This window comes from Podarcis gaigeae (genome assembly GCF_964106915.1).
Source record: "Podarcis gaigeae genome assembly, chromosome: 6".
Lineage (NCBI taxonomy): Eukaryota > Metazoa > Chordata > Lepidosauria > Squamata > Lacertidae > Podarcis > Podarcis gaigeae.
Window position 1 is genome coordinate 72,865,443 of NC_139682.1, and position 26,432 is coordinate 72,891,874.

Genomic DNA, 26,432 nt, shown 5'->3' on the forward strand with positions numbered 1-26,432 from the left:
ATGCCCACCAGACCAGGGAGACCCCAGTGTGACGTGATTCTCTGTGTGTGTGTGTCTCTCCTTTTCTCCCTCTATCAATATATGAGACGTGACAGCACATCAAGGACAAAAAAGGCACACTAGGATTCCCTAACGCAGCCCATGCTTCAACAGACAAGAAGTATTACTATTGCCCAGAAAGCATGGACCCATCGCTGAGCTCCGAGTCACTAGGCAAAAAGATTGCGGCTGCAATCTGGCAAAGGAGCAAAATAACCCGTAAGTTCTCATAAGCCAACTGAAGCTAGAGAACTTTGGGTGTAAACTATGATCGTTTTTACCCCATGCTTTAGAATTTCTAAGCACTATTTTCCCTGTAAGGTAGGTCACGATTTCTCTCCCCATTTTACTGCTGCAGATGGAAAGACAGAGAGATCACCTACAGAGCCCACGGTAGGGAGGCAAGATTTGAGGCAGGGGCTTTCTGCTTCCCAGTAACCTCTCCCTGCCATTAAGCTCCAGAATCTCTCGTTGCGATGTCTTCAAGATTCATTTGACCCTTGGACTCAAATCTTTTCACTCCTCAATATAGATTCTTCCTCCTGAATTCTGGGTCATCCCATTCATATTTTAAGATGCCTGTGGTCAAAAACTTGAAAGCTGGATACGTGTGCGTGCGTTTTTAATGCTTCGTTCCAGATTGATTGTTCTGAATATGAGAAAGACAACCCCCGAGGCAAAACCAATAAAACCACTTGCCGTGCTTTGCCCACTCAGTGTGCTGGTGGGATTGCAGAAAGCGTCTTCAGGTTTACGCATGCATTTCTTGCGAGCTGCTGTCCTACGGAAAGTCTGCTGGGAAGCATCCTTCCTAATCGCGATGCAAAATGTGCAGCCCGTTCCTTTACAGGCTTGCTCAGAAGTAAGCCACACCAAATTCCACGAGGCTCACTTGCTCCCAGGGATGTACTCATAACAGTGCAACGTGACATGCTAATTCGACTTGACAGTCATTTCTAACTTACAGCCCATTTGAATCTCATGGGAGTAGTCACTAGATTAACGTCTCCGCAGTTCCCTATTTGATGCATTCCTCCAGCTCACCAGTAGACAGTGGCAGCACTACATCAGGGCAGGGTTTTGAGGAAGAATTCCAGGGTCTCGCTCAGCAGAACAAGAAGGTCTCTCCAGCACAGCACTGGCTTACTACATTTTGAATTAACGTAATACACACAGTTTCATCTAAAGAGGGTGGGGACCCGTAAGACCATTAAGTCCAGAGCTGAGTGCCTCACTGTCAAGGGAAGATCACATAGAGAGCATAGTTACAAACAGGACCTGCAACAAACCAGTGTGGACTTCTGCTATTCAGGATTCCACTTACTCAGTCAATCAACATTCCATAGTTGCTGAGCATGCTGCAATCCTATGCACACTTCCCACTGAACGCAATAGAAGTTTCTTTCAAGTGAGATGATGGACTTTTTGGAGCTGGCCGACCTGACTGAAAGAATCCGCGAACAGAAAGAGGAGGAAGAAGAAGATTGGAAGAAATTTAAGGAGTAGCTAGCTAGATATTCTAATATAACACCAGTAGAACTATGTCTAGGTACCAAATTGGCCTAGGAGTTAAATATGTTGAATTGTATAACGTTATGGATTTAAAATATTATGAAAGGAAAGACAGATGTTAATTGAATAAGTCAATTTTATTTGAAAGTGGATATTGGAAAACTGCTGCAATGAGTTCTACGGAAACTCAGTTAGCAGGGATTCGAGGAAGTCATTCAACAATGACAACTAAATTGGGATTTTAACAGTTGGGGTACATGTTTGTTTGTCTTTTTAATATTGTAATGTTTTTCTTTTAGGTTTGCTATAAATTTGGAAAACCAATAAAAAAAATTGGGGGAAAAAGAAGTTTCTTTCAAGTGCATATGCATGGACTGCAAGGTTGCAATCCTAACCATTCTAAACAGGAAGGAGGCTCTTTTGAACCCCGTGGGACTTGATGTCTGTGTAGCTCTTTCATTAGAAACAGACATGAGTGAGCAGCTACCCCTTGTTATATTTTAAGACATGAGTGCGTGCAGCCACTGCCTCTTAAAGTTACATGAAAAGTGATCCTTGGATCATATCTGTATACCTGTGCCATGTCATGCAGGTAGCATTATAAGGAAGCTACCATCCTTCAATAAACTGAGCAATGTCTGGTGAGGAGCTTCTCTACACCCATCGTTCAGCCCGGACACTGAGATCCAGTGCCCAAGGTCTTCTGGTGCTTCCCTCACTGTGAGAAGTGAAGCTACAGGGAACCAGGCACGGGGCCTTCTCAGTAGTGGCATCTGCCCTGTAGAATCTCCTCCTACCAGGTGTCAAGGAGATGAGTAACTATATAACCTTTGGAATACATCTGAAGGCAGCCCTGTACAGGGAAACTTTTTACTGCATAATTTTTTTTAATGTTTTTATATATGTTGGAAGCCGCCCAGAGTGACGGGGGCAATCCAGTCAGATGGGCAGGGTACAAATAATAATAACATTATTATTGTTTTCAACATCGTGATATATCACCAACTAAACATCACAATGCACCCACATATTGCAATGTCTGAAATAAGGGTGGAACTATGTAGAGGCTAACAGCATAAAGTCCAGGAAACTGCTACTACAGTGGCACCTCGGGTTACATAGGCTTCAGGTTACATACGCTTCAGGTTACAGACTCCACTAACTCAGAAGTAGTACCTTGGGTTAAGAACTTTACCTCAGGGTGAGAACAGAAATCGTGCAGCGGTGACGTGGCAGCAGTGGGAGGCCCCATTAGCTAAAGTGGTGCTTCAGGTTAAGAACGGACCTCCGGAACGAATTAAGTATGTAACCAGAGGTACCACTGTACTTAGGGGTCTAAAACCAGTGCATTTTTACTTACCTTTAACATATTGTTAAAACTGTCATTTTATAGTAAAGAGTGCTGCACTTCTGTGGGGGATAAGAGCCTCCTGAGATGACCATTCATTCTCCAAAGGAGCAGAGACCCTGGTTGAGGAATTAGGGTGGCCTAAAACAATATAATGTCAGGTCAGTGACGGCGGATGTGGCCAGACCAAAATTGGTTGCACAAGCCAAATTGGCCAGCCTGGCGGGCTGGGAGTTTCTCACACCTGGTCTAGACAACACTGAACTAGACTGATCAAAGATCTGTCCGCAGTAAATAGAGAGTGTACAGACATTGTGGCGCTAATTTAATAAAATGAGACGGTATCTGTGCAGAACAAGCCCAAAATGGAGACCAAACTGCCTATTTGTTTAGGGACAAGCATGCAATTCTCTTTACTCTAGAGTCAATGACACTTTGTCAGGCCTGACTGAGCTCCAGGAAGTTTGAGCAAAGGTTCAGATTTAACTATCAAATTCACAGCAAGATTTAGCCTCTAGCTTCCTATGAAAGCTTCAATAAATAATAAGTCAACAGGACGAGGGCAAAAAGCAGCCCCACCACCAGTCCTTTCCACGCAGAAGCTTTGAAAACATTCCTTTTTGACACAGATGCATATTTTGAGATCCTCATTGCCCAGCTCTCCAGTAAAATAGCCAAGGGCAAGAAGCACTTCATCTGCTCTTTACGCTAGTCTGGAATTCCCTAAAAAGCAGAGTGCATCTGAGGGAGAAACTTGTTCCCATAAATTTCACTAAGGACACTATTCGAGACGCACACCTGCTTGAGAGTAAGCCCCACTACACTCATAGAGACTTGTGTCTGAGTAAACATGCACAAGACCATCTCTTAAACATCTTATAGAATACAGTGGTACCTCGGGTCAGTGGCGTAGTGTGGGGGGTGCAGGGGGGGCCGGCCGCACCGGGCGCAACATCTGGGGGTTAGGGTTAGGGGGCGCAAATCCACGGGTTAGGGGGCGCAAATCCACGGGTTAGGGGGCGCAAATTACTTGTTTTGCCCCGGGTGCTGACAACCCACGCTACGCCGCTGCCTCGGGTTAAGTACTTAATTTGTTCCAGAGGTCCGTACTTAACCTGAAACTGTTCTTAACCTGAAGCACCACTTTAGCTAATGGGGCCTCCTGCTGCTGCCGTGCCGCCGGAGCACGATTTCTGTTCTCATCCTGAAGCAAAGTTCTTAACCTGAATCACTATTTCTGGGTTAGTGGAGTCTGTAACCTGAAGCGTATGTAACCTGAGGTACCACTGTATAGAGAAATCATTCTCCTGACAATGAACAGTGAGTACTATTCAGGTTTGGGGGGCTTCCTTTGCACCTACTGTTATGTAGTAAGAAACACAGAAAGCTGCCTTATTTTGTCAGTCTAACCATTACACAAATCTTATGATGAGACTGCATTGGGGCTATAGTGTACCGTTCTGGTTGCCTCACCTCAAAAACGATATTGTGGAGCTGGAAAAAAAAGGTTCAGAAAAGAGCAACCAAAATGATCAAGGGAATGGAGCAACTTTGCTATGAGGAAAGGTTACAACAGTTGGGTTTTGTTTTGTTTTTTAGTTTAGAGAAAAGGCGAGTAAGAGGAGACAGGATAGAGAGGTATACAAAAACTTTCACAGTTTTGAATGAAGTAAATCTCCCTCTCTCATAACATTTGAATTCGGGAATATTCAGTGAAGCTGAATTGTTGGGAGGTTCAGGATAAGCAAGGAAGTATTTCTTCAGACCATTTTCCACCTTACTACAAGGCCACCAAATAGGATAAAATGAACCTTCTTTCTCTTTACATTTCCAACCTTTGTTTGATTTAGATTTATACATTTTTGCCAGTTTACTCAGTGTTAGATACCAGCGATATATTATTTTCATATAATTTTCTCTTAAACCATAACATGCTGTAAATTTTATATCTATATTCCACAATCGTTCCCGTGCTTCCATATCTATATTATGACCGATATCTATTGCCCAGTGTATCACTGAGGATTTTACTCACTCATCCTTTGTCTCCCATTCCAATTATATTTTATACATTTTAGACAACACTTTTATGTTACATTCCAGTTGTGATATTTGCTCCCCAAACCCTCGTATCCTATCTTTCTTAAATACTACATTCAAATGGTGATATTGTAACCATGTTGTTAATTTCCCAGATAATTCCTAAAATTAAGACATTGGATTCTTATCTCATTATACATGACAAAGCCATTTTTCACCTTCTCACCCCTTGCTTTTTCCTGTAAGACCTATTGCAGTCGTTAAGAGTCGTCAACAGGCTCATCACAGCTATCTGCCAATCACCCATTCCTACCACCCTTCTGAGTAATACCCCTCCCCAACTTCTCACTATATAGAAGGGTCTGGTAACTTCTGTTTCAGTGTATCTGAAGAAGTGTGCATGCACACGAAAGCTCATACCAAGAACTAACTTAGTTGGTCTTTAAGGTGCTACTGGAAGGATTTTTTTTGTTTTGACTATGGCAGACCAACACGGCTACCTATCTGTAACTGAAAAGAGATATGATAGCCATCTTCAAATATCTCAAGGGCTGTCACATGGAAGAGAGAACAAGCTTGTTTTCTCCTGCTCTTGGGGGGGGGGGGTAGGACTTGAACCAATGGCCTCAAGTTGAAAGAAAGGAGATTCCAACTAAACATTCCGAAAAACTTTCTGATGATAAGAACTATTCAGCAGACTCCCACGAGAGGTGATACACTCTCCTTCCTTGGAGGTTTTTAAGAAGAGGTTGGATGGCCATCTGTCATGGATGCTTTAGCTGAGATTCCTGCATTGCAGGGGGTTGAATTAGATGATGATGATGATGATGATGATGATGATGATGATAACAATAACAATAACAATAATTATTTGTACCCCGCCCATCTGGCTGGGTTTGCCCAGCCACTCTGGGCAGCTTCCAACAAAGATTAAAAATACATCAAAATGTCACACATTAAAAACTTCCCTGAACAGGGCTGCCTTCAGATGTCTTCTAAATGTCAGGTAGTTGTTTATTTCCTTGACATCTGATGGGAGGGCATTCCACAGGGCAGGTGCCACTACCGAGAAGACCCTCTGCTTGGTTCCCTGTAGCTTTGCTTCTTGCAGTGAGGGAACCGCCAGAAGGCCCTCAGCCCTGGACCTTTGGGGTCCCTTCCAACTCTGCAGTTCTATGGTCCCTCTTTTCTTTTCTTTAGATTGGTATTCCTGACTAAACATTCAGAGGACTTTCCTGATGGTACAAGCTGTTCCTCAATGGAACAGACCACTTTGGAGCGTGGCGGATTCTCTTTTGTTAAGACATTCGTAAGCAGAGGCTTATGAGAAGTGAGAAGTGCATTACTTGCAACGACTGGCGGTTGGGCTAGATGACATTTGAGGCATCTTCCAAGTCTATGAATCTGGCAGGTCCAAGGTGTGCCATTGTATTGGTGCTTCTTAAAGGAGAATCTTTCTCTCTTTCTCTCTCTTTCTCTTTTAAAGCCACAGGCTTCAGGGGAAGTTGTGACCTTCCACACATAACACCCAGAAGGAAAGATATTGAGACATCTTCATCTATGGTGCAACACTCCTGATTTCAGCAGAATTGCAGTAGCAACTGTGCCCTTGGCACATCCAACTGCAAGGAGCCTTGACATGGGAGACTGTGCTCACACCCGTGCACACACGAGGGCCAGGGGGGGACTTGAATAGGAAAGACATTGATCCTAATGGCCTGGGTGAAGTTTACAGTAGCATAAAGGGCAAAAGAAATAAGGGCTGCATCGTGCAGTTCAGCAAAAGCAAGAGCGCTGTATGGCAGGGAGAACATGTGTCTCTCCAGGGATTGATGGACTCAGCTCCCATCTGCCCCAGGCAGTGTGGCCAAATGGTCAGAGTAAGAAGAGCAGCATCTCAGAGTTATAACAGCAGCTGCAGATTTCCCATCCCCGCTGTACTTACGCTCTTCCTTTATTCACAACATAACATTCATGTCTCTCCTGTATCTGTATTCACAGCCACAGCAGGCGCTGAAACTATCCATCCCTCTGACTTCAGTCCCCAAAGACGCACTTCTCCATTGTCTCCCAAAACAGGCAGATGCCAACCATCCATATGAGACTGTAAGAAGGGGCCTACCGGATCAGACCAAATACATTCTGGTCCAATATCCTGTTTTCACAGTGGTGAGATACCTATGGGAAGCCCCACAAGCATGACCAGAGGGCCACAGGGCTCTTCACCCTTTCGGGTCCCCAGCAATTGGTAAACAGAGGCATTGTGCCTCTGACATTGGAGGTAGAACATAATGGAGGTAGTCATCAGCAACGATAGGCTGATCAATAGTTTGTTTTGTTTTCATGAGAGTGCAAATTGGTTCCTTCTCTTGTCTGTTCTGAATTGTTCCATATTCAGCTTCCCTGGATGGGCCTGAGTTGTAATACAGTGGTACCTCAGGTTACATACGCTTCAGGTTACATATGCTTCGGGTTACACACTCCGCTAACCCAGAAATAGTACCTTGGGTTAAGAACTTTGCTTCAGGATGAGAACAGAAATCGTGCTCCGGCAGTGCAGTGGCAGCAGGAGGCCCCATTAGCTAAAGTGGTGCTTCAGGTTAAGAACAGTTTCAGGTTAAGAATGGATCTCCGGAACGAATTAAGCACTTAACCCGAGGTACCACTGAATTATGAGAGAGGGAGGAAAACTCCTTTCCATCAACTTTCTCTATTAACTGTTCCGTAGTGTTGTGCTAGTTTCATAAGTTGATCCGACGCACCGGCTGAGACTGAAACAGGGCATATTTACAACCCACCCTTACCCATGCTGGGTGCCATGTGCTCAGTGCCACATTTATACTGGGTCGCTTAGTACCCTAGAACGGTACCCACCTGGGCCACAGAGCCCTAGGATGCTAATGGATGCATCGGAGCCGAAATCCCAATTTAATTGTGAAGCTATTTGTAGAGCATGCCACATGGCAAAGCAAATTTAGCGACGCACTGAAATCAGGCCATTGTGGCAACGTCACAAATGCTTGGGGAAGCCAATGCTGACAAATGTCAATCATTATCATACAAATCGAAAGCGGCACAGATACGGATGGATGCTAGGCAAGTTGGACAGAGAACTGGAGAACTTATCTGTCCTGCTATACATTCCAGCTACCTTCTTCTTGTTGTTGTTTAGTCATTTAGTCATGTCCGACTCTTCGTGACCCCATGGACCAGAGCATGCCAGGCACTCCTGTTTTCCACTGCCTCCCGCAGTTTGGTCAAACTCATGCTGGTAGCTTTGAGAACACTGTCCAAGCATTTCATCCTCTGTCGTCCCCTTCTCCTTGTGCCCTCAATCTTTCCCAATACGAGGGTCTTTTCCAGGGAGTCTTCTCTTCTCATGAGGTGGCCTAAGTATTGGAGCCTCAGCTTCAGGATCTGTCCTTCCAGTGAGCACTCAGGGCTGATTTCCTTAAGAATGGATAGGTTTGGTCTTCTTGCAGTCCATGTGCAAAAACCTACTTGGTATTAATGAACTCACTATCAGTGCATCGGAATAGACTTGAGTAAGTTCAAAGCCATCAAGGACGAACCTGCACAGGAATTTTTATACATATCATTTTGAGTCTGATCACATCAACTGTGACATCAACATCATCTTAAGATCAGGGTGTGTCAGCTTGGTGACAAAATGCAAGCCTTTGTGAGATAATCACACTTTGATTGTTTTTGTTTTAATAACAATGCAAATCACTTCACTTGCAAATCTGAAAGTTGCAATGGAAAAATCTCTTTGGAAGATTGATCTGAATCCTCAGACTATGGCGTAACTTTCTCAGAGCTCTATTTGAACTGCTTGCCATTCATCAACCTCACCTACAGCAACCTAGCTAAACCAAAGAATGTGGATTCAAGCCACTTGGTCCCCATTAATTTCAGTGAGACTCAGTTGGCTTAAGGCCAAGCGCTTTGGTATTGCTGCATTGTGGGATTGGGCTTTGTGAAAGGACTATAATTCTTGGCCAGACCTTTGCCATGGCTTATGGGGTTAAGCCTCCTGGCATTGTTGTGTGACTGCTGTCTTTTGGAGCACTACATTAATGTAATGAGTTTCAAGCGTGAAGAAATGACCCAACTAATAAGATAGCGTAAATCCTTTCTCCACAATGACTTTGTGTGTGTCATGCTTACAGCTGGGTCCACTCTTATCTCAGAGGAAAAGAAGAAAATCAAGAGCAGCAGTTCCCAATGGCACAGAAACCATGAAGGAGAAATGACTGAGAAGATTGTCCTTTACTGATAAACCAATTGAAGTGGTTAGTAGAGGAGAAATGTAGCAATCATCCTGCCTGCAACAGGCAAACACTTCACTTTCTTTCAGGTTAACTGAGCCTATGGGTTACAATAATATACCCATTTTTTTATAATTCCATTTACACTACCAGTGTTACTAAATCCACTTAAGTTATGTAAATAAAATGCTTACACAAGGACATTGTCAATAATGTTTGTGTGCGTTTCGCTTTTTAAAACTGGGGGCAATCAAATAGATTGTTACATAAAGAATAAAGTGGCAATCTGGATTTTCTTTTTTAAATATGACAGAGAACATGCATTTGAAGCTTTATTATATAAACAAACCTCTATTCAGATTAGCCTAAACTACAGCTGAGGCTGTGACAATTGCCCCAATCATAAATAAAGGGTGCCATTTGTTTCAGTGGCTGTTTGTTTATCTATATTTTGGTGTGCTTATTGATAGCCAAGCACTTCTGACACCACTGAGCCGCTGACTTGATAGAAATGAATGTTCGCGAACAGTCCAAGTTCTCAAGGGACAACATTTCAAAAGAGGTTAAAAGCACTGTTTTGTGAGAGAACAATGGAACACAAGCCTGTAACAAACTGAGACAGCAGAGCACTGAGACATTCCTAATAGTTAATGTAGGCTAAGTCCTATATCCGCTTAATCTGTGCTCAACAAAACTTATTTCTGAGCAGAGGACTGTACTCAGAAGTTACTCTGAAGTTACAAAAACTTTGGGTGGATCCATGACAAAGTTTTATACCTCTCCTGGAGAACTTTTGGTGTGTCTACCAACATTGCCTGACTTGTGCTGACCTCTTGGTTGCATGGCTTGTAGGGGCAAGGAGTCAAGGGCATGGCTGACTTTTGACTGGTAAGGAAAGCGCACTTCCATTTGGTGCAAAGAAGAAAATTTGCACCTCCTGAACAGCTCTTTGAGGTCAAGTGATAAATCTGGACAGAAGGTTCGGCTTCTTCTTCTTTTTTAGCTCAGGTTCAATAATATTGTGCGGGGATGATACTTGCAGCCACCGACGTTTCATGTGGTCAGGAGTGAGGTGGCGCACATGGGGCACCATTGCTCCCCTGACTTCCCAGCACATCAGCGAATACTCTGCGGAGGGTAAATGTGGATTCTGTGGGGACAGTGACGGAGCTACATTGGAGTTCGTCAACATATGGAGGGCTAATGGTTTCCACTCCTGGTTTAGGAGATCTTAGATGTTGTTTTATACAGATCCTTAAACCCTTGCTTGCGGCAGCACGCTGAAACCAATTTGCACACGATACTCTCTGCACATGCAAAACATGCTATTGATGAAGACGTGTGGGGCAAAAGGCTGAGTAACTATGGAAAGGGGTTCTGTGTTCAAAAAGGTCTGAGAGATACAGGCCTAAGTGACCCAAGCCAAGAGCCAAGCATTACCCAGAGAGAGTTCCCATATCTCCTGAATTTCCCGGACATATCTGGAATACTTCAGCCGGCAGCCTGTCTGGGAACATCTGGAAGTATGGCAGCCCATGGCAGCTGTGTCATTGTTGCCAATTTTCCATTAAAATAGCTCAAAAACGGCATTTTTTTTGTGCAATTTTGCCAAAAAAAGCTCAACTTTGCCCCCCCCCCCAATAAAAAAAGCTCAAGAACAGGTTTTCACTTCCTGGTCCCAGGAACTCCAAGATTACATTTATTTAGCACATGGCTTGGCTGAGATCTAACTTTGATTGAAAGCTGGGAACAACCCAGTAATAGCCCTTTGACTTTCCTCGTAGCTCAAGATCTTCATAAAATGCCTGTACATTTCACGGGCAAATATTGACAATGCAATCCAACTGACTGAAAATGTTTGGTTTGCGCCAGATGTGTCGCGTGGTACGTCTTGGAAACATTAGCTAAAGGAGTGATTTGGGAACATAAAACGTTGGGTGGGTATGTTGACTTTGCTGAGCTGTTTGCATTATGTTCCTATCACGAGATGATGACATGAGAATTTTAACGATTAAAAATCTAAGCCAGGTATCTAATCTGCAGCACTTTAAAAATCAACACATCCTCACAGTGGAAAGATAAATCGTTTTAAAAAATTAAAACCTCCAAGGGAAAAAATCAGTATCCATGTAGTTTGTTACAGGTGCTAAGAGTTGTTAGGAGACTCCTATTCCTCTCACAGAGATAAAATTGCTAGAATTCTTAGGAAGAGGGATTGACTGTTCAACCCACACTGGAAAATGTAGTTTTCTGAAGGAAATAAGGATCTCCTAATCCCCGCGACGGGGTGAGCTCCCATTGCTCGGTCCCTGCTCCTGCCAACCTAGTAGTTCAAAAGCACGTCAAAGTGCAAGTAGATAAATAGGTACTGCTCCAGAAGGGAAGGTAAACGGCATTTCCGTGCGCTGCTCTGGTTTTGCCAGACGTGGCTTAGTCATGCTGGCCACATGACCCAGAAGCTGCACACTGGCTCCCTCGGCCAATAAAGCGAGATGAGCGCCGCAACCCCAGAGTTGGCCATGACTGGACCTAATGGTCAGGGGTCCCTCTACCCTTTACCTTTAACAACTCTCAACATCCTTAACAAACTACACTTCCCAGGATTCTCTGGGGGACGACATGGCTGTTTAAAGTGGTATTTTGTAGTAGATGGAGCCATACTTCAACACTGCTAAATGGATAATGTTCTCCAACACCCCTGAGGCCCAATTAAGGTGCCCAGGAAAGACCATGTAACAATGAGGAAAATGGCTAGAGGGCTCAGAGATGAAATCAGGGGCAGCTGCTGCTGCTGCTGTTGCCCACCACCTGCAGCCTGGGACAGTTGTCCCCTTGTGTCTAATGGTAGGGCCAACCCTGAACATAGCAGACTATTGAGGTAGTGAAGTGAGGAATCAACTGTCGTAGCTTCCAGTGATCGATGCACCCCAATGAGCAATGTTTGGGCAAAGCTGGCTTCAAAATGTACATTAGTTTACAACCTACAGTATAGCATGTGTTGATTGACCGACTGACCAATTGATTGATTGGTGTTGTCTCTGTGTTAACAGATTTTTAAAATTGTGGCACACTAACGAAACACGAAAACTTTTTAGAATTGTTCCTTCTTCTGCAAACAGAAACAGAGTTGTAAGATCAGATACAAAAAAAGCCACAAAGCCAACATTTCCCCCGCCACGTTGCTACAATGGCAGGATATGCTCCTGTGAGGGTTGCCATTTAGGGAGGGCAGGAAGAAGTAACCCAGAGGTGAGATCACCTGCGATTATTCTTCAGAAACACCCATATCTGGTGGGTAAGAGGCATCAGAAAGGAACCACAGTAAATGCCCTGACATTGCTTATTTCCCCCACCCACCCAATTTATCTTGAATTTAACCCCAATGTTATCTCTGAAGCTTTCTTTGAATCTTATCACGTCTGCTGTAATCTTTTCTTCCCTCCCTCTACAGCAGATTTTCTGGCCCTCCAGATTTTGTTGGACTGTTGGACATGGTGGCTGAGTCCAATGGGAGTTGGGAGTCCAGGAACATCCAAAATACCACGGGTTCCTCATCCATGCTCTACAGAAACTTTAAATGATGTCCCTTGTGTGAGACCCAAGTGCTACAAACCCAGCAGCAGTAAACAAGGAGCAAACAACTTCTCTGTACAGTGGTAAAGGTAAAGGTAAAGGGACCCCTGACCATTAGGTCCAGTCGTGACCGACTCGAGGGTTGCGACGCTCATCTCACTTTATTGGCTGAGGGAGCCGGCGTACAGCTTCCGGGTCATGTGGCCAGCATGACTAAGCTGCTTCTGGCGAACCAGAGCAGCACATGGAAACGCTGTTTACCTTCCCGCCAGAGCGGTACCTATTTATCTACTTGCACTTTGACGTGCTTTCGAACTGCTAGGTTGGCAGGAGCTGGGACCAAGCAATGGGAGCTCACCCCGTCGCGGGGATTCGAACCGCCGACCTTCTGATCAGCAAGTCCTAGGTTCTGTGGTTTAACCCACAGCACCACCCACATCCCTCTGTACAGTGGTACCTCGGGTTAAGTACTTAATTTGTTCCGGAGGTCTGTTCTTAACCTGAAACTGTTCTTAACCTGAAGCACCACTTTAGCTAATGGGGCCTCCCGCTGCTGCCGCGCCGCCGGAGCAAGATTTCTGTTCTCATCTTGAAGCAAAGTTCTTAACCTGAAGCACTATTTCTGGGTTAGCAGAGTCTGTAACCTGAAGTGTATGTAACCTGAAGCCTATGTAACCCGAGGTACCACTGTACTTTTTTCTTTCTTTCGGAGGGGATGTTAAATGCATAGTCTGTTTCCGTGCTCAGTCTGCAAAAGTATTAGGCTTTAATTAGGGAAATATCACTTCTTCTTCTTTTTAGCGATCAAGTATTTTATACCCAAGGACCTTCTATGTAGCACATTCACTAAACTTTGAAGCTTCTGTTTATTCTGGGGAAAATATTCAAAAGAAGAGCTTTCCAAGCCTAACAGTTGCATTAATTAGCATTGGAAGTAATAATATCATTTAATCATTTTTGCCTGTAATTCCTTAAGGGGGGGGAGTGCTTTTTCTCTTGGCCTGAATTTTCCCTGTTAGCTCAGCCCGCAGAGACTGGGCTGTTCTCTTTCCTCACCAACACCTTTCTTTATTTCCTGTGTGATTTTCCATCCCATGCAATTTCCCTCTGTTGTGAGCCAATTTGCGGTGGCAAGACAGTTTAGGTGTCCTCAGCACTCCATTTCCTTACAGGTTTAGCAATCTCTAGATTGATTTTGTGGCCAGTAAAGATAGCGTGATTGCTTCGTTGTCCGTTTGCCACCTCTCCTTTGATTCCAGCCCAACGGTGAGATGTTCTAAGAACATGTATTTCCTCCATGGTTTCTTCCCCAATCTGAGTTGCATCACTGTGCTTCAAAGTGGATGGGATGCAGCCGTTGCCCGTTGCCTTTTTGTTTTGCTGCCCTTGTGTCACCTTTTCTTCTGACCCCCCTGGATTCTGCTCATTGCCTCTCTCCAGCGGTGGCTGAATCTATCTGTTTGGGTTTCTCACAGGTTCTAAATTTTCCACTCCTAAACTCAGTTCTCCACATCACGTTACAGTTGTTTTTTTTTAAGTGGCTCTCATTTCCATTTTACCGTAAATTTCTCCTAACGATAAACCTTCTTCTGCAGTTTTGCCTAATATGCACATTCTTGCAAAGTGACTTTGTCTTGCATGATGCATTTGTACATATTATTTTCACTAAGAGATGCATTTCTACAGTTTGACCTACTTAATTCACTCTTCAGTATATGCATTTTTGTACATATTACTTGACTGTAGTGTAGAACAACGTTGCAAAGTGCCAAATTCGAGAAATGGCTGTGTATTGGTTTGTTTATTGTTTCAGAAAGTGAACTTAGCAGCATCACCTGCAAATGTGAACCGAATCAGATTTTTCCTCCATTCTTACTCCTCACTGCTCTTTTTCTTTAGCATCTGATCACCGGCTTTATTATTGACCCACATTCCACCCAAATAGGTATTAGCGCATTTCTCTGTTTTGTGAATGGTGTGTTGTGCTTTCATTTGGGCTTCTATCCTTTTGCCTTTTGAGTGTCCATTTGATGTGTCATGTTTGAGAAACACTTTCATAGAATGTGATTTACCGCACATGGCTGACAATTCCTCGTGACAGGTCTTCTTAAGACTCTTTCAGTGTCATCTACAAGTATAATTTAAGCTAGGAGACTTTTCTAAAGGCTGTTTATTTCTGCTCAAGCCAGAACTACTGAACTGGGTTACAGACTGACGTTGGTGGAGCAGGGCCTCATTCACCGTAATGGACCAGCTTCCATGGGCACTAGCCATGTATTGGGCCCCCCGTAAATGTCTACCTCTTGACACCTGCCTAGAGCTGCAAAAACAGGGAGCTTTTGAAAGGAAGCTTGATGATTTGCAGTTAGCGAGGTGAGTCATAAGTTGTGTAGCACAAGTCTGACCTGTGAATTGGCACCGCCAGGACTGGAAGTGCTAAACCAGCACATCCTCTGTTCTAGGTAAAAGGGGGGGGGACACCAGGACTTCACAACTGGTTTTGGTGTCTGTACCATGCACAGGCACTGGGTGCTGGAAAGCATGTGCCTGCATGATACAGTAAAGTCCAACTGAATTCAAGGTGTTTCTTCTGAATAAATATTCAAAGGACGAACACTGCACAATCATTTTAAATATTTCATTCAGTGAGCTGGTGTGCTATACCTGATGATAACCCTTCAGACGTCTCTCAACTGGGAACATGACTAAGTTTGAATCTATTAAATCTTTATATAACATTTTATTGATTTTCCAAAAATAACAAACAACAACAACAATACAAACAAAAACAAAAAAACAAATGGACTTCCCTCTAATCCCTTCCTTGGTTCTATTATTTATCAAGATACTGCATGTCCATTGTTAAATTTGTAACATATTTAAATCGCCTATTATCCATTCATAATAAAATCACAAGTAATCTTAAAGGTAAAGGTAAAGGGACCCCTGACCATTAGGTCCAGTCATGACCGACTCTGGAGTTGCGGCGCTCATCTCGCTTTATTGGCCGAGGGAGCCGGTATACAGCTTCCGGGTCATTTGGCCAGCATGACTAAGCCGCTTCTGGCGAACCAGAGCAGTGCACGGAAATACCGTTTACCTTCCTGCCGGTGTGGTACCTATTTATCTACTTGCACTTTCACATGCTTTCGAACTGCTAGGTGGGCAGGAGCTGAGATCGAGCAATGGAGCTCACCCCGTCGCAGGCATTCGAACTGCAACCTTCTGATCGGCAAGTCCTAGGCTCTGTGGTTTAACCCACAGCGCCACCCATGTCCCACAAGTAATCTTAAAACCCTGCTAATGTATTAACCTGTGTACATTGCTTCTGTATATATACAATATTCTTCCACAGTTATCAAGAGAATGCAAATAAGTCTGTAATGATTTGGAAACTCTGGGCAATGGTATCCCATGCAGTAGATCAGCTAGTTAAAGGATTGCCACTTGCACAATGGAACTTCCCCTCCTTCTCCCTCTAGATTAAGAGTCTCATGCTCTACCAGATGAGCTATCCAACATAGCTGCTGTGGCAAGCTAACATGATAACATGATGCTCATGTCTTCACGCTAAACCATGGTTTGGTTTAACGTGATGTGTGAAATCAGGCCTATATCTGACATGAAGACATAGTGGGCAACTGTAAAGGAAACCTTGTCAGTCACCTTAGATAATTGGATTTAGCAACACATAGGAGTCAAATCCTAGGGACTGAGGTCCCTTCACACACACACCCCAATTGTTGTTGTTGTTGTTTTGAGGGAGGGCCAGCCCCCACAAAAAAGCTGATGGACATTGCCATTCAATTGGTGCATCTTGTGATTGATTATGTGGGTCAGAGGTTACCTGCCCACCCCTCCAATATTTTGTTCAAGTTGGCAACCCTGAAACAAGAGTGTGGAAAAAAGGCAGAGCAGGATGAGGGCATAGAAGTAGCAGTTAAGGTGAAAAATGGACACTGACCAACATCAAAACCACACAGGTGTTGGGTGGTGTGTGTGTGTTTTTCTGTCATTTGTTCAGCTGCTTTGTGTGAATTTCAAACCATATATGAAGGGAATGTTGCCTGCTGTCTTATTTCCAGTTCTGTATCTTGTGCATGCTACCCAGGGAGCAAAAATGGAGATTAAAACCCAAATGTTAACAGATCCTTTTAATTTCCAGGTGCCCTCCTTGCCTTTCTTTTCATTGTGCAGAAGAAACTAATTATCAGAATTCTGGGGCAGTTCCCCCCTGAAAGTGCTCCCTTTCTTAATTTTTTTACTGAAAGATTTTATGGCCAACACCAAGTTAATCTTTGTCAAGCAATGGGCAGTAAATATCCCTGCTAGATGTGTGCCTGACATTTTTATAGATTCAGGCTTCCACAACCACCCCCAGCTTCCTATTTGCTCTCCGTGGCATTTATATGCATATAACGAACAGGTGTAATAAAAATTGATCAGATGAACTGGAGTCCAAACTAGATGAGATGCCAGGGGATGCAGGCTTATTTTCAAAAATAAAAATGAAATAAATTTGCCTTTCCCATGTGGTTGGGAAGCCAGCTGAGAGGGCCTGATTTTGACTGGCGGGTTCTGCACACCCTCTCCCTTACTGCTGCTGGTCTTATCAGTTTCACAGCCCCCTGCAGGTGCGCTTCAGTAATAATAATAAAAAACAATGCAACTGTTGGAAGGCTGATCACTGGTATCCAGGTGTCTCAGATAACCCGGGCAACCCAGCGCCAAGAGTGAAAGGCAAATTCTGGCCAACCACAGCGGTGTCCATTCAGCCACCACTTTAGTTATCCCTTATATGGAAGAGAGTAGAAGCATGCCTTCAGGGACATGAGTGGGGCAGTGACTTAACTTCTGTTGACTTTCTGCCCAACTACCAGTTGGCAGCACCCACAACCTCGGACGACAAAGGTTGAGGGATCCAGTAGGGTCCATTAAGCAGGCTGGAACCCTGCACACCTGAGGGCTTGGTAGCGCTGGCCGAGAAGCTGCTCACCGTTTAAATATTCCCTCAGTGCCCTGGAATACCCGACAACAGTGTTGCTGCTGTGGTGTTTGGGGAAATTAAAATGGCAGGTAGCTTCCCATATCTAGATGCTGCTGCTGCTGCCAAATGTGCCAGTGGCAAATCATGGCATATTGCTGCCTGCAGAAAGGAGAAGGTGACGTGTACACATTCGGGATGAAGAGTTTGGATTTGATATCCTGCTTTATCACTACCCGAAGGAGTCTCAAAGCGGCTAACAATCTCCTTTCCCTTCCTCCCCAACAACAAACAGGTGAGGTGAGTGGGGCTGAGAGACTTCAGAGAAGTGTGATTGGCCCAAGGTCACCCAGCAGCTGCATGTGGAGGAGCGGAGACGCAAACCTGGTTCACCAGATTACAAGTCTACCACTCTTAACCACTACACCACACTGGCTCTCAGAAGCTGACTGGAGCGGCGGTTGAATCTTACTCGAACTGTGGCTGTGTCCTCTATTGTATGGGAGGGCAGCAGGACAACTGTTGTATGTCTTCCAAACATAGCTGTATCCTCCTTGGAGATTCTCCCCACCCACTCCCTGAGGCCGCCACTTCCTACTGGTTAAAGGTTGGGTGAACACTTGCCATGAAAGTGGACAGGAGAGCACCAGTGTGGGCAAGGCCGGGACAAGGACCCATCACAGGACATTTCTAGCCCTACTCCAGAACCTGGAGCTGATCCAGAACAAGCCACATGCTTCGTATGGACAAACAGAGAAGCATGTGGCTCGTTCTGGATCAGCTCCAGGTTCTGGATCAGGGCTAGAAATGTCCTATGATGGGACACTATTAAATTTTCTGTTTTACAATTTAGAATATTCATTTAAACAACCTTAAAATATCAGTGACTTCTCTTCTTCTGTTTCCATGGTTCATTTTGCTTATCATAAATCCCTGCATATTTTACATAAACTAAATTGTTCTGTATTCCATTATTGCATCCATCAAAATTTATTTACACTGTTGAATTTATCTTAATGCTGCCAATGTTTTCAAGTGTACACAATTCCCCCACCATATATTCAATAAACATTTTCCAATCTTCTCTAAACGTATGTTGTTCTTGTTCTCTTATTCTATATGTTAAGTCCGCAAGCTGCGCTTAGTCCATCAGCTTAAGTTGCCATTCTTCTTTAGCTGGAACCTCACTCGTTTTCCATTTTTGGGCTAACAAAACACGGGCTGCAGTAGTGGCACACATAAATAACCTTTTTTGACACCTGGGAATTTCTGTCTAAATTATCCCGAACCAAAAGGACTCTGGCTGTTGTTTTTTTAAAGTACTTTTAAACATTTTTTCCCAATTCATTATGGATTATTGTGGCCACATGCTTCTCTGAATACTCACCATCCTCTAGAAAGATCAGTGTTTCCCAAACTTGGGTTTCCCGCTGTTTTTGGACTACAACTCCCATCATCCCTAGTTAGCAGGACCAGTGGTCAGGGATGATGGGAACTGCAGTCCAAAAACAGCTGGTTAGACCCGAGTTTGAAAAACACTGATCTAGATGGTACTGGCCTCTAAGCCCCATCAGCCCCAGACATCCAACATGGCCAAGGGTCAGAGATTATAGTTGTACAGGATGCTTCACTAGATGGGCCATTCCCCAAATCCAACAGGTTCTTCTTAGGTTCTTAAGGCTGCCATAACACATTTTAAAGTAAAGCAATACACCCATTGCCATCTAAATAGGCCCCATCTCCTGTAAGACCGTTAAGTCTGGAGTCTGAAATTCCCCAATTGTACCAGTGAGCCAGGAGACCTGGGTTCAGATCCTGACTCAGCTATAAAAAGCTTGTTGGGTGTCTGTCAGTCTGACTCAGCGGTCAGCAAACTTTTTCAGCAGGGGGCCAGTCCACTGTCCCTCAGACCTTGTGGGGGGCCGGACTATATTTTTTGGCGGGGGGATGAACGAATTCCTATGCCCCACAAATAACCCAGAGATGCATTTTAAATAAAAGGACACATTCTACTCATGTAAAAACACGCTGATTCCCGGACCGTCCGTGGGCCAGGTTTAGAAGGCGATTGGGCCGTATCTGGCCCCCGGGCCTTAGTTTGCCTACTCATGGTCTGACCTAACCTACCTCACAGGGTTATTCTGATGGGGAAGCAAGGGGAAAGGGCAGAAGCCATCCAGAGCTCCTTGGAGGAAGTGTGGGGGTGGAGTGGGGAATGAAAAATTTTAACGCTAGCAAAATAAATAATCATTCCATTTTCTGTCAGGATCAAATGATAACATCGGCAAGCAGGGGGTGGTTTCTTTGTTGCCCATTCTTTCCCTCCGCTCTTCTGTTCCCCCCCTTCCCCATCCCATCTCGCGCGTTTCAAATCAATCAGGTGAAATCCACCTTGTTCTCCCGTGCCCTGAATCATGATAGCTCAGCACACTCGATAGGTAATTTAATCACCGCTGGCGTGAATGAACACAAGCTCAAATTAGCTCCTGAAAGGGTTAGTCTTTCTGAGATAGCTCTGCTTTTCCACTCTTGTGTGGCCACAGAGCTTCACCAACTGGCTAGCTGGAGGGGCCATAAAAAATTCAGTGAGAGACATAAAGGTGTGCACAGCCGTTGTCTCCTCTTACCTTTTCCTTCAGTTACTCTGGCAGACAAAAGGTATGGAACCCGCTTCATGAATAATGAGTCACATAATATAGGCGATGCATTTTTAATGCAACCAAGTAATAACATTAAGGAAGATATTTGCAATCTTCAAATTTCACACTGTAACAGCCTCAATAATTTGTTCTGATTCCTACCTGCTTAGATTATTACGATATTTCCCACCCCAGCACCGTTTTTCACTGCCAAAAGGTTATTTTTAAACAGCAGTTTTGCGTGTGACTTATTTTTGCCTGTCAGGGTGCAATAATACAGACTTCTGACATTCTTCCTGCTTAACTGCGGCTGATATTTCAAAGTAGTTCTGTTGTGATTGAGGTTTTAACATTGTTTTGTTGACTTGGTCTTATTGTGTTGTTTTGCTGGGGTCTCCTTTTCGTTTTCTTTGTTTGGTATTTCCACATGAAAGGGCAATACATAAATTCTTTTAATAAACAATGAAAATAGAGATACTCACCTGCATTGCAAAGAGATGACCCAGTAAACTACATTCAAAAGTGGCGGAAAAAGTGACCATGTGCCATAATTGCTTTGAAAGGTTACCACATGAATTCGATTTTTAAAATGTCTCCCATCATGGGCTTTAATGTTGGGGGGGGGGCACAGAGAGAGTATTGAACTGAATCCACACTAGGCATTTGGTGTGGTTAAGATTTTAATGCAAACCTACCTAATTCAAACTTTCCTAAACACTATACAGTATGTGCCAAAACACTGCTACTCTTTGACAGCTGCACTTCTCTGAATTTTTTGATGCAGTTTTCCAACCAAATAAAGTGTGTGTGTGTTAGGGGAAAGTATGTATTGAAATGCATATATTCATGAAAATGATATATAAAATGCATTATATTTGGGGAAATTGCTTGCAAAAAGACTATGTCTTATCAGGCAGAGTTGTATAAAAATGTGTTTATTCAGATAAATATGTATTTAAATGCTGGTGAAATTTATATCAAAAGGCAGACTTGTGCAGATAGCTGGAGAACTGAACTTGAGACTGCAAAAATGAGAAATAGAAAATTGACAGATTTGTCCATCCTAAATCCATAAACTTTTCCTTTAGGAGTGTGGCACATTCTGACAAACCATGTAGCCAGAGCGTGCAGACAGCTGGAGGTTGTCATGTAGAGAAGGACCTTTATTTAAACAATATTTTTTATTTTTTATCAGTAACAGTGTGAACACCAGTTTTCATCCCAAGCCCCTACAGAACAAGGTGGCTGTAGTTCTCAAAAGGAGAACCATGTCATTTAGCGCCTTGGGACAACACAACTGGAAGTGCAGAATTAGATCAAGAAATGAGCAGGTGGTTTGAATAGGACAGACATAGGCAAACTTGGCCCTCCAGCTGTTTTGGGACTACAGTTCCCATCATCCCTGACCACTGGTCCTGTTAGCTAGGGATGATAGGAGTTGTAGTCCCGAAACAGCTGGAGGGCCGAATTTGCCTATGCCTGGAATAGGATTTTGTTGCATTTTCCTTTATGTTGAGTTGACTATCCGTACTGCCCTCCAAATGCAGAAAACCTGTGCTGGTTTTGTGGATATCCTGAGTGTAGAGCTCCAAGACCTGGGGACAGGAGTTATGTGTGTTCAAAGCCCCATATTTAGAGGAATCTTATGGTATGGCCCTCCTAAAAGTGTCCTGTTTCAAAATGTCTAGGGAGGTGATGGGATTGAATATTTCACATCAGAAAAACTTATTCGAACTAACCTGTCGTGGGGGACTAGAGGGCAGGCTAGACTTAGATCCCTGACAGGCTAGCTTTCCACAAGCGGGGCACATTGAAATATTTCATCTCCCACTGAACTCCCAGGCATTTTTTTTTTACAAAACTGTATAACTTATTACAGAACCAGAAGCTTTCTTTTTCTCTCATGTGCTTTGTCTTTTGGATTGTAAGTCTGAAGGCAGGAACTGTCTTGATACTGCTCTCTGTCTGCTCGTCTACTTAGCACCTGATGTTGCGCAGTCCCTGGTTATTACTTCACACAAGATCTCCTGGCTAGCCCAGGTTAACAGAACCCCATTTCAGCACTCCGAGCCTGATACTTTGGCAACCTATCACAGGGTTTCGCAAACTTGGGTCTCTAGCTGTTTTTGGACTACAACTCCCATCATCCCTAGCTAGCAGAACCAGTGGTCAAGGATGATAGGAATTGTAGTCCAAAAACAGCTAAAGACCCAAGTTTGGGAAGCCCAGATCTATTATAAAAATGAACCGTGTCTTGAACGAGCAAGGTGGGACTATTCAGACTCTCCTAGTTAAATGGATTTATTACACTAAATTCAGAACTGCTAATTATTCATCATGATTTAAAACAAAACAAAGAAGCGCCTGGAGGTTCTGCTAGGAATGAGATGAGCTAGGCCGCAGGTGGGCAACTAGATATTATTGGACTGCAGTTCCCATCTGTCCCGCTCATCAGCGCCAATGGCCAGGGATGATGGGCATATTCCAGCTAAATCTGGGGGTCACAGTTCTGCATCCCTGAACTTGGCCGTCTCCTCTTAGGTGTGACCAGTGATCATCCCCAGTCCTAAACAACTCAGCATTCATTTCTCTGAGCTTTCCACATGATAAGCCAAAAAAAGTCAAAAGTGTGGGTGTAAATCCAGCCCTTCTCTGAACCCTGTGCTTCTTTAGGTCTCTTTTCTCGTTCTCAAAAAATGTGTCACATCCTGGTAATATGCTGAAAAAGCTGCCTTCGCATGCTCTCTAAGCCTGTATAATTGCCACGTAAGTTACATGCGCACAGCTTGCGGAGGAGATCAAAAGACTGCAACCCTACACCAATTTACCAGAGAGCAAGCCCCTACTGAAGCCAACAGGACTTGCTTCTGAATAGGCGTGTATCAGGTTGCACCCTAGAAAAAGAATCTGCTTATCTATGATCCTGCTCAGTCGAGACCGCTCTGGATGATTTTTTTTTTTTTTTTTGTATCATGTGCAATATAAACTCCTGTCCAGGCATTGACTGCATTGTCAAGGAGAAGGGCACTGCTGTGGGGGAATCAGATTGTTTTGCAGTGCAGCTGTCCATACCTTTGTACTGTTTGGCACTATATTGGTATATATATATATATGGTGCACAGGCTGATAGGACTCCAACTCTGGCACTGATTTGACATGAATATGCCTGTCAAAGTGTGGCCTTAAAGTGACACCTTTTTGGCTGATTTGCGCTTCGTCTGTCTTCCTCCCAGCTTCAGTGTTCTGTCTTGTTTTTTGTCTGATCGTACAGAAGCTTTGTTAACTGATTTGCTGTAATTCCTACACCGTTGGGGGAAATAAGTCCATTGATTTGTGGACCCGATTTCCAAGTAAATTCACCTAGAATCGCACCTCTGGTTTGGTTAATACGTCCTGTTGAAATAAATACTGCTTCTGAGGATCCTCGGGACTTTATTAATTTAAAACATTATTCCAATAAATATGCATCAATGAACATAAGACACACTGTAAAGTCTAAATAAAGGCATTTACAATCCTATCTATAAAGTAAAAACAGATTCTTCCCCCACCCCTGCCCACAATGAGGTATGCACAGGATTAGTTAAGGCAAATTCATACTATAACAAACTGATACTAATTTATGGGTCCTTCCAGGCATGAGACCATCTGAGAGCATATAACCTAAATATTCAGTCCAGAGTAACAGGAGCTCCTCAGCTATTTCTCACCTACTGGTTATCTAATCACAGAATGCCAATGACATTTAAAAGCAAAAATCTGTCCTCATCCCTTATTTCTGCCCTCTTCAACTCAAGGGCAAACTTCAACATTTTTTAATAATAAGGCTCTTTCGTATTGGCTCTTCCCAACAGGTGCAAAGGAAAAGCCATACATGCACCACACAAAAAACCAGGACATAAAATAGGTAGACTGAAATTCTTGGATAGGAGCATTGTGTTGTCCTAAAAGTTGCAAATCCCTGGCATGAAGGGAGCTACTGGAGATTAACACCTGGCCTGGGTGTGCAACGAAGACTAAAAATTAGAGATGACATCTTGGTGAAACACATGTGAGGAGCATGTGGGGAATGCCGGACTTTGCACAACATCTAAATGCTGCCCTCCAACTTATTCAGGCATTCTCAACCAGGACTAGGCAAGGTTGGCTGAAGTAGCCAAGGGGCTCTTTCCCTCAGCTAGAAAAATGTATTGGGCCACAATCCAATACTCCTAAATTTGGAGCCTAGGACCAGTTAGCTGGGAGCAATCCTAGGAAGCTGCCTAATAGGAGCTCAATAAACTCTGGAAAAGGCGGGGCCTTGAGGTCCCAGGTCCAATCGATGAAAACCAGTCACAAGTTTTTAAACGGTAGAAAATCAAATACAGTCACTCTCTCTCTCCTTTGTCAAGCTGCTCAGTGTGTTGACCATGTAAACTCAGGTAGTTTAGATTTCCCAGATAAAAACTAACTTTCAGGAAATCAAGGGTTAGCTGGGAAATTCATTTTTTAAAGGACTTTCTGGTTCATAGGCACCAGTAGCTTATGTATACAAAGACTTTGGGGGCTTTAAGGCGGTGGGGTGTGCATGTTATTTTTCCAGTGTTTAATTTTAAAGGAAGAGACACAGGGTGGGGAAAAAGACTTCACCCCACCTTCCTTCAGCCTTGGCATTCCATTTTCATTCCAAGACCTTTCGGTGAAGTTCTACAAAATGCTGGCCAGTCTGCTCTGGCTTCCTGTTTAGTGAGAACATGGCAGGAAGTGGCCAGACAAGAGAGGCGGGGGCAGGAAGAGGGCAGCCCACCAAGGGAGGAGGAAAAGTCTGTTGACATAGTGTTTTGGGGGTTCCCTGGGTTCCCTCCCCCTCCCCGCCCGGATTCTGCATGGCTCTCATTTCAGACCATGTTGTGTCTCTCGGTGCCTCCGCAAATCCACTTTTCTCTGGAAGCCTTTGCCACACAGATCGCAGCCAAAGGGCTTGAAGCCCGTGTGCTTCCGACTATGGGTGATGAGATTGGAACTCTGGCTGAAGGCTTTGCCGCACACCTGGCACTTGTGGGGCTTCTCACCTGTGGATTACAAAAGGATGGGCACAAAGTTACAACAACGTAGCACCCTTAGCAAACCAGCTTGAAAAGTCCAATAGAAAATGCAGAATTGGACAAAATGACAGGAAGGATTCGAAACCTGTGGGACCAGAGATTTACAGAAGATTGGAAGAAGTACCATATTTTTCGCTCTATAAGACACACCAGACCACAAGACGCACCTAGTTTTTGGAGAAGGAAAACAAGAAAAATATATATATTCTGAATCTCAGAAGCCAGAACAGCAAGAGGGATCGCTGTGCTGTGAAAGCAGCAATCCCTCTTGCTGTTCTGGCTTCTGTGATAGCCACGCAGCCTGCATTCGCTCCATAACACACACACACATTTCCCCTTACTTTTTAGGAGGGAAAAAGTGAGTCTTACAGAGCAAAAAATACGGTATATGAATTATTTGAAGAGCAACTGTAATCAACAAATTACGCTAGTAGGACTACAAGAAGTTTTGTAAGGAAAAATATACAAAGTGTTACAAAGTAGAAAAAGAGATATTGGTTATGAGTTTGAAATGTAATAGGGAAGATAAGAAATGCATACTGAGAGATTAGATTGGAAAATTTTCAGACAGGATTGATGGAAGTCAAAAATTTGAATAAGATGCAAAAGTATGTTTAATTACTGTTGAAAATGATATGATATGTTAAAAAAACTAATAAAAAATTATATATATAAAGAAAATGGCACCCCCAGATATCCAATACGGGCAGGTGACTTGGAATAAATACTAAGGACAGCATAGGACTGCCATATGTCTGGACATTCCCGGGATTTCAAAAGGCGGACACCTGGAGGTCAATTTCCAAAAGGCAGCGCTTTGTCCTGGATCTTAGGCAAGTCAATTGGAGAATTGTGTTTTTGTAAAGAAACAAAAAATAAACAAACCTTCAACTCAACAGCTTTGGGGTTTGTCTTTAAAAAGCTGAACAATTTTCAGGGTGC

General features: G+C 43.7%; 1 protein-coding gene across 2 annotated transcripts in view; it reads right to left on the bottom strand.

Moving 5' to 3' along the window:
* Positions 1 to 23,818: 23,818 nt before the first annotated feature.
* The window catches only part of GFI1 (growth factor independent 1 transcriptional repressor), a 39,473-nt gene continuing 36,859 nt past the window's right edge, over positions 23,819 to 26,432 (bottom strand). For both annotated transcript variants that reach the window (XM_083743498.1, XM_083743499.1), the window contains exon 8: positions 23,819 to 25,457. In XM_083743498.1, coding sequence (XP_083599624.1) covers positions 25,279 to 25,457 — 179 coding nt within the window. In that variant the 3' untranslated portion in view covers positions 23,819 to 25,278. The remainder of the gene's footprint in view (positions 25,458 to 26,432) is intronic.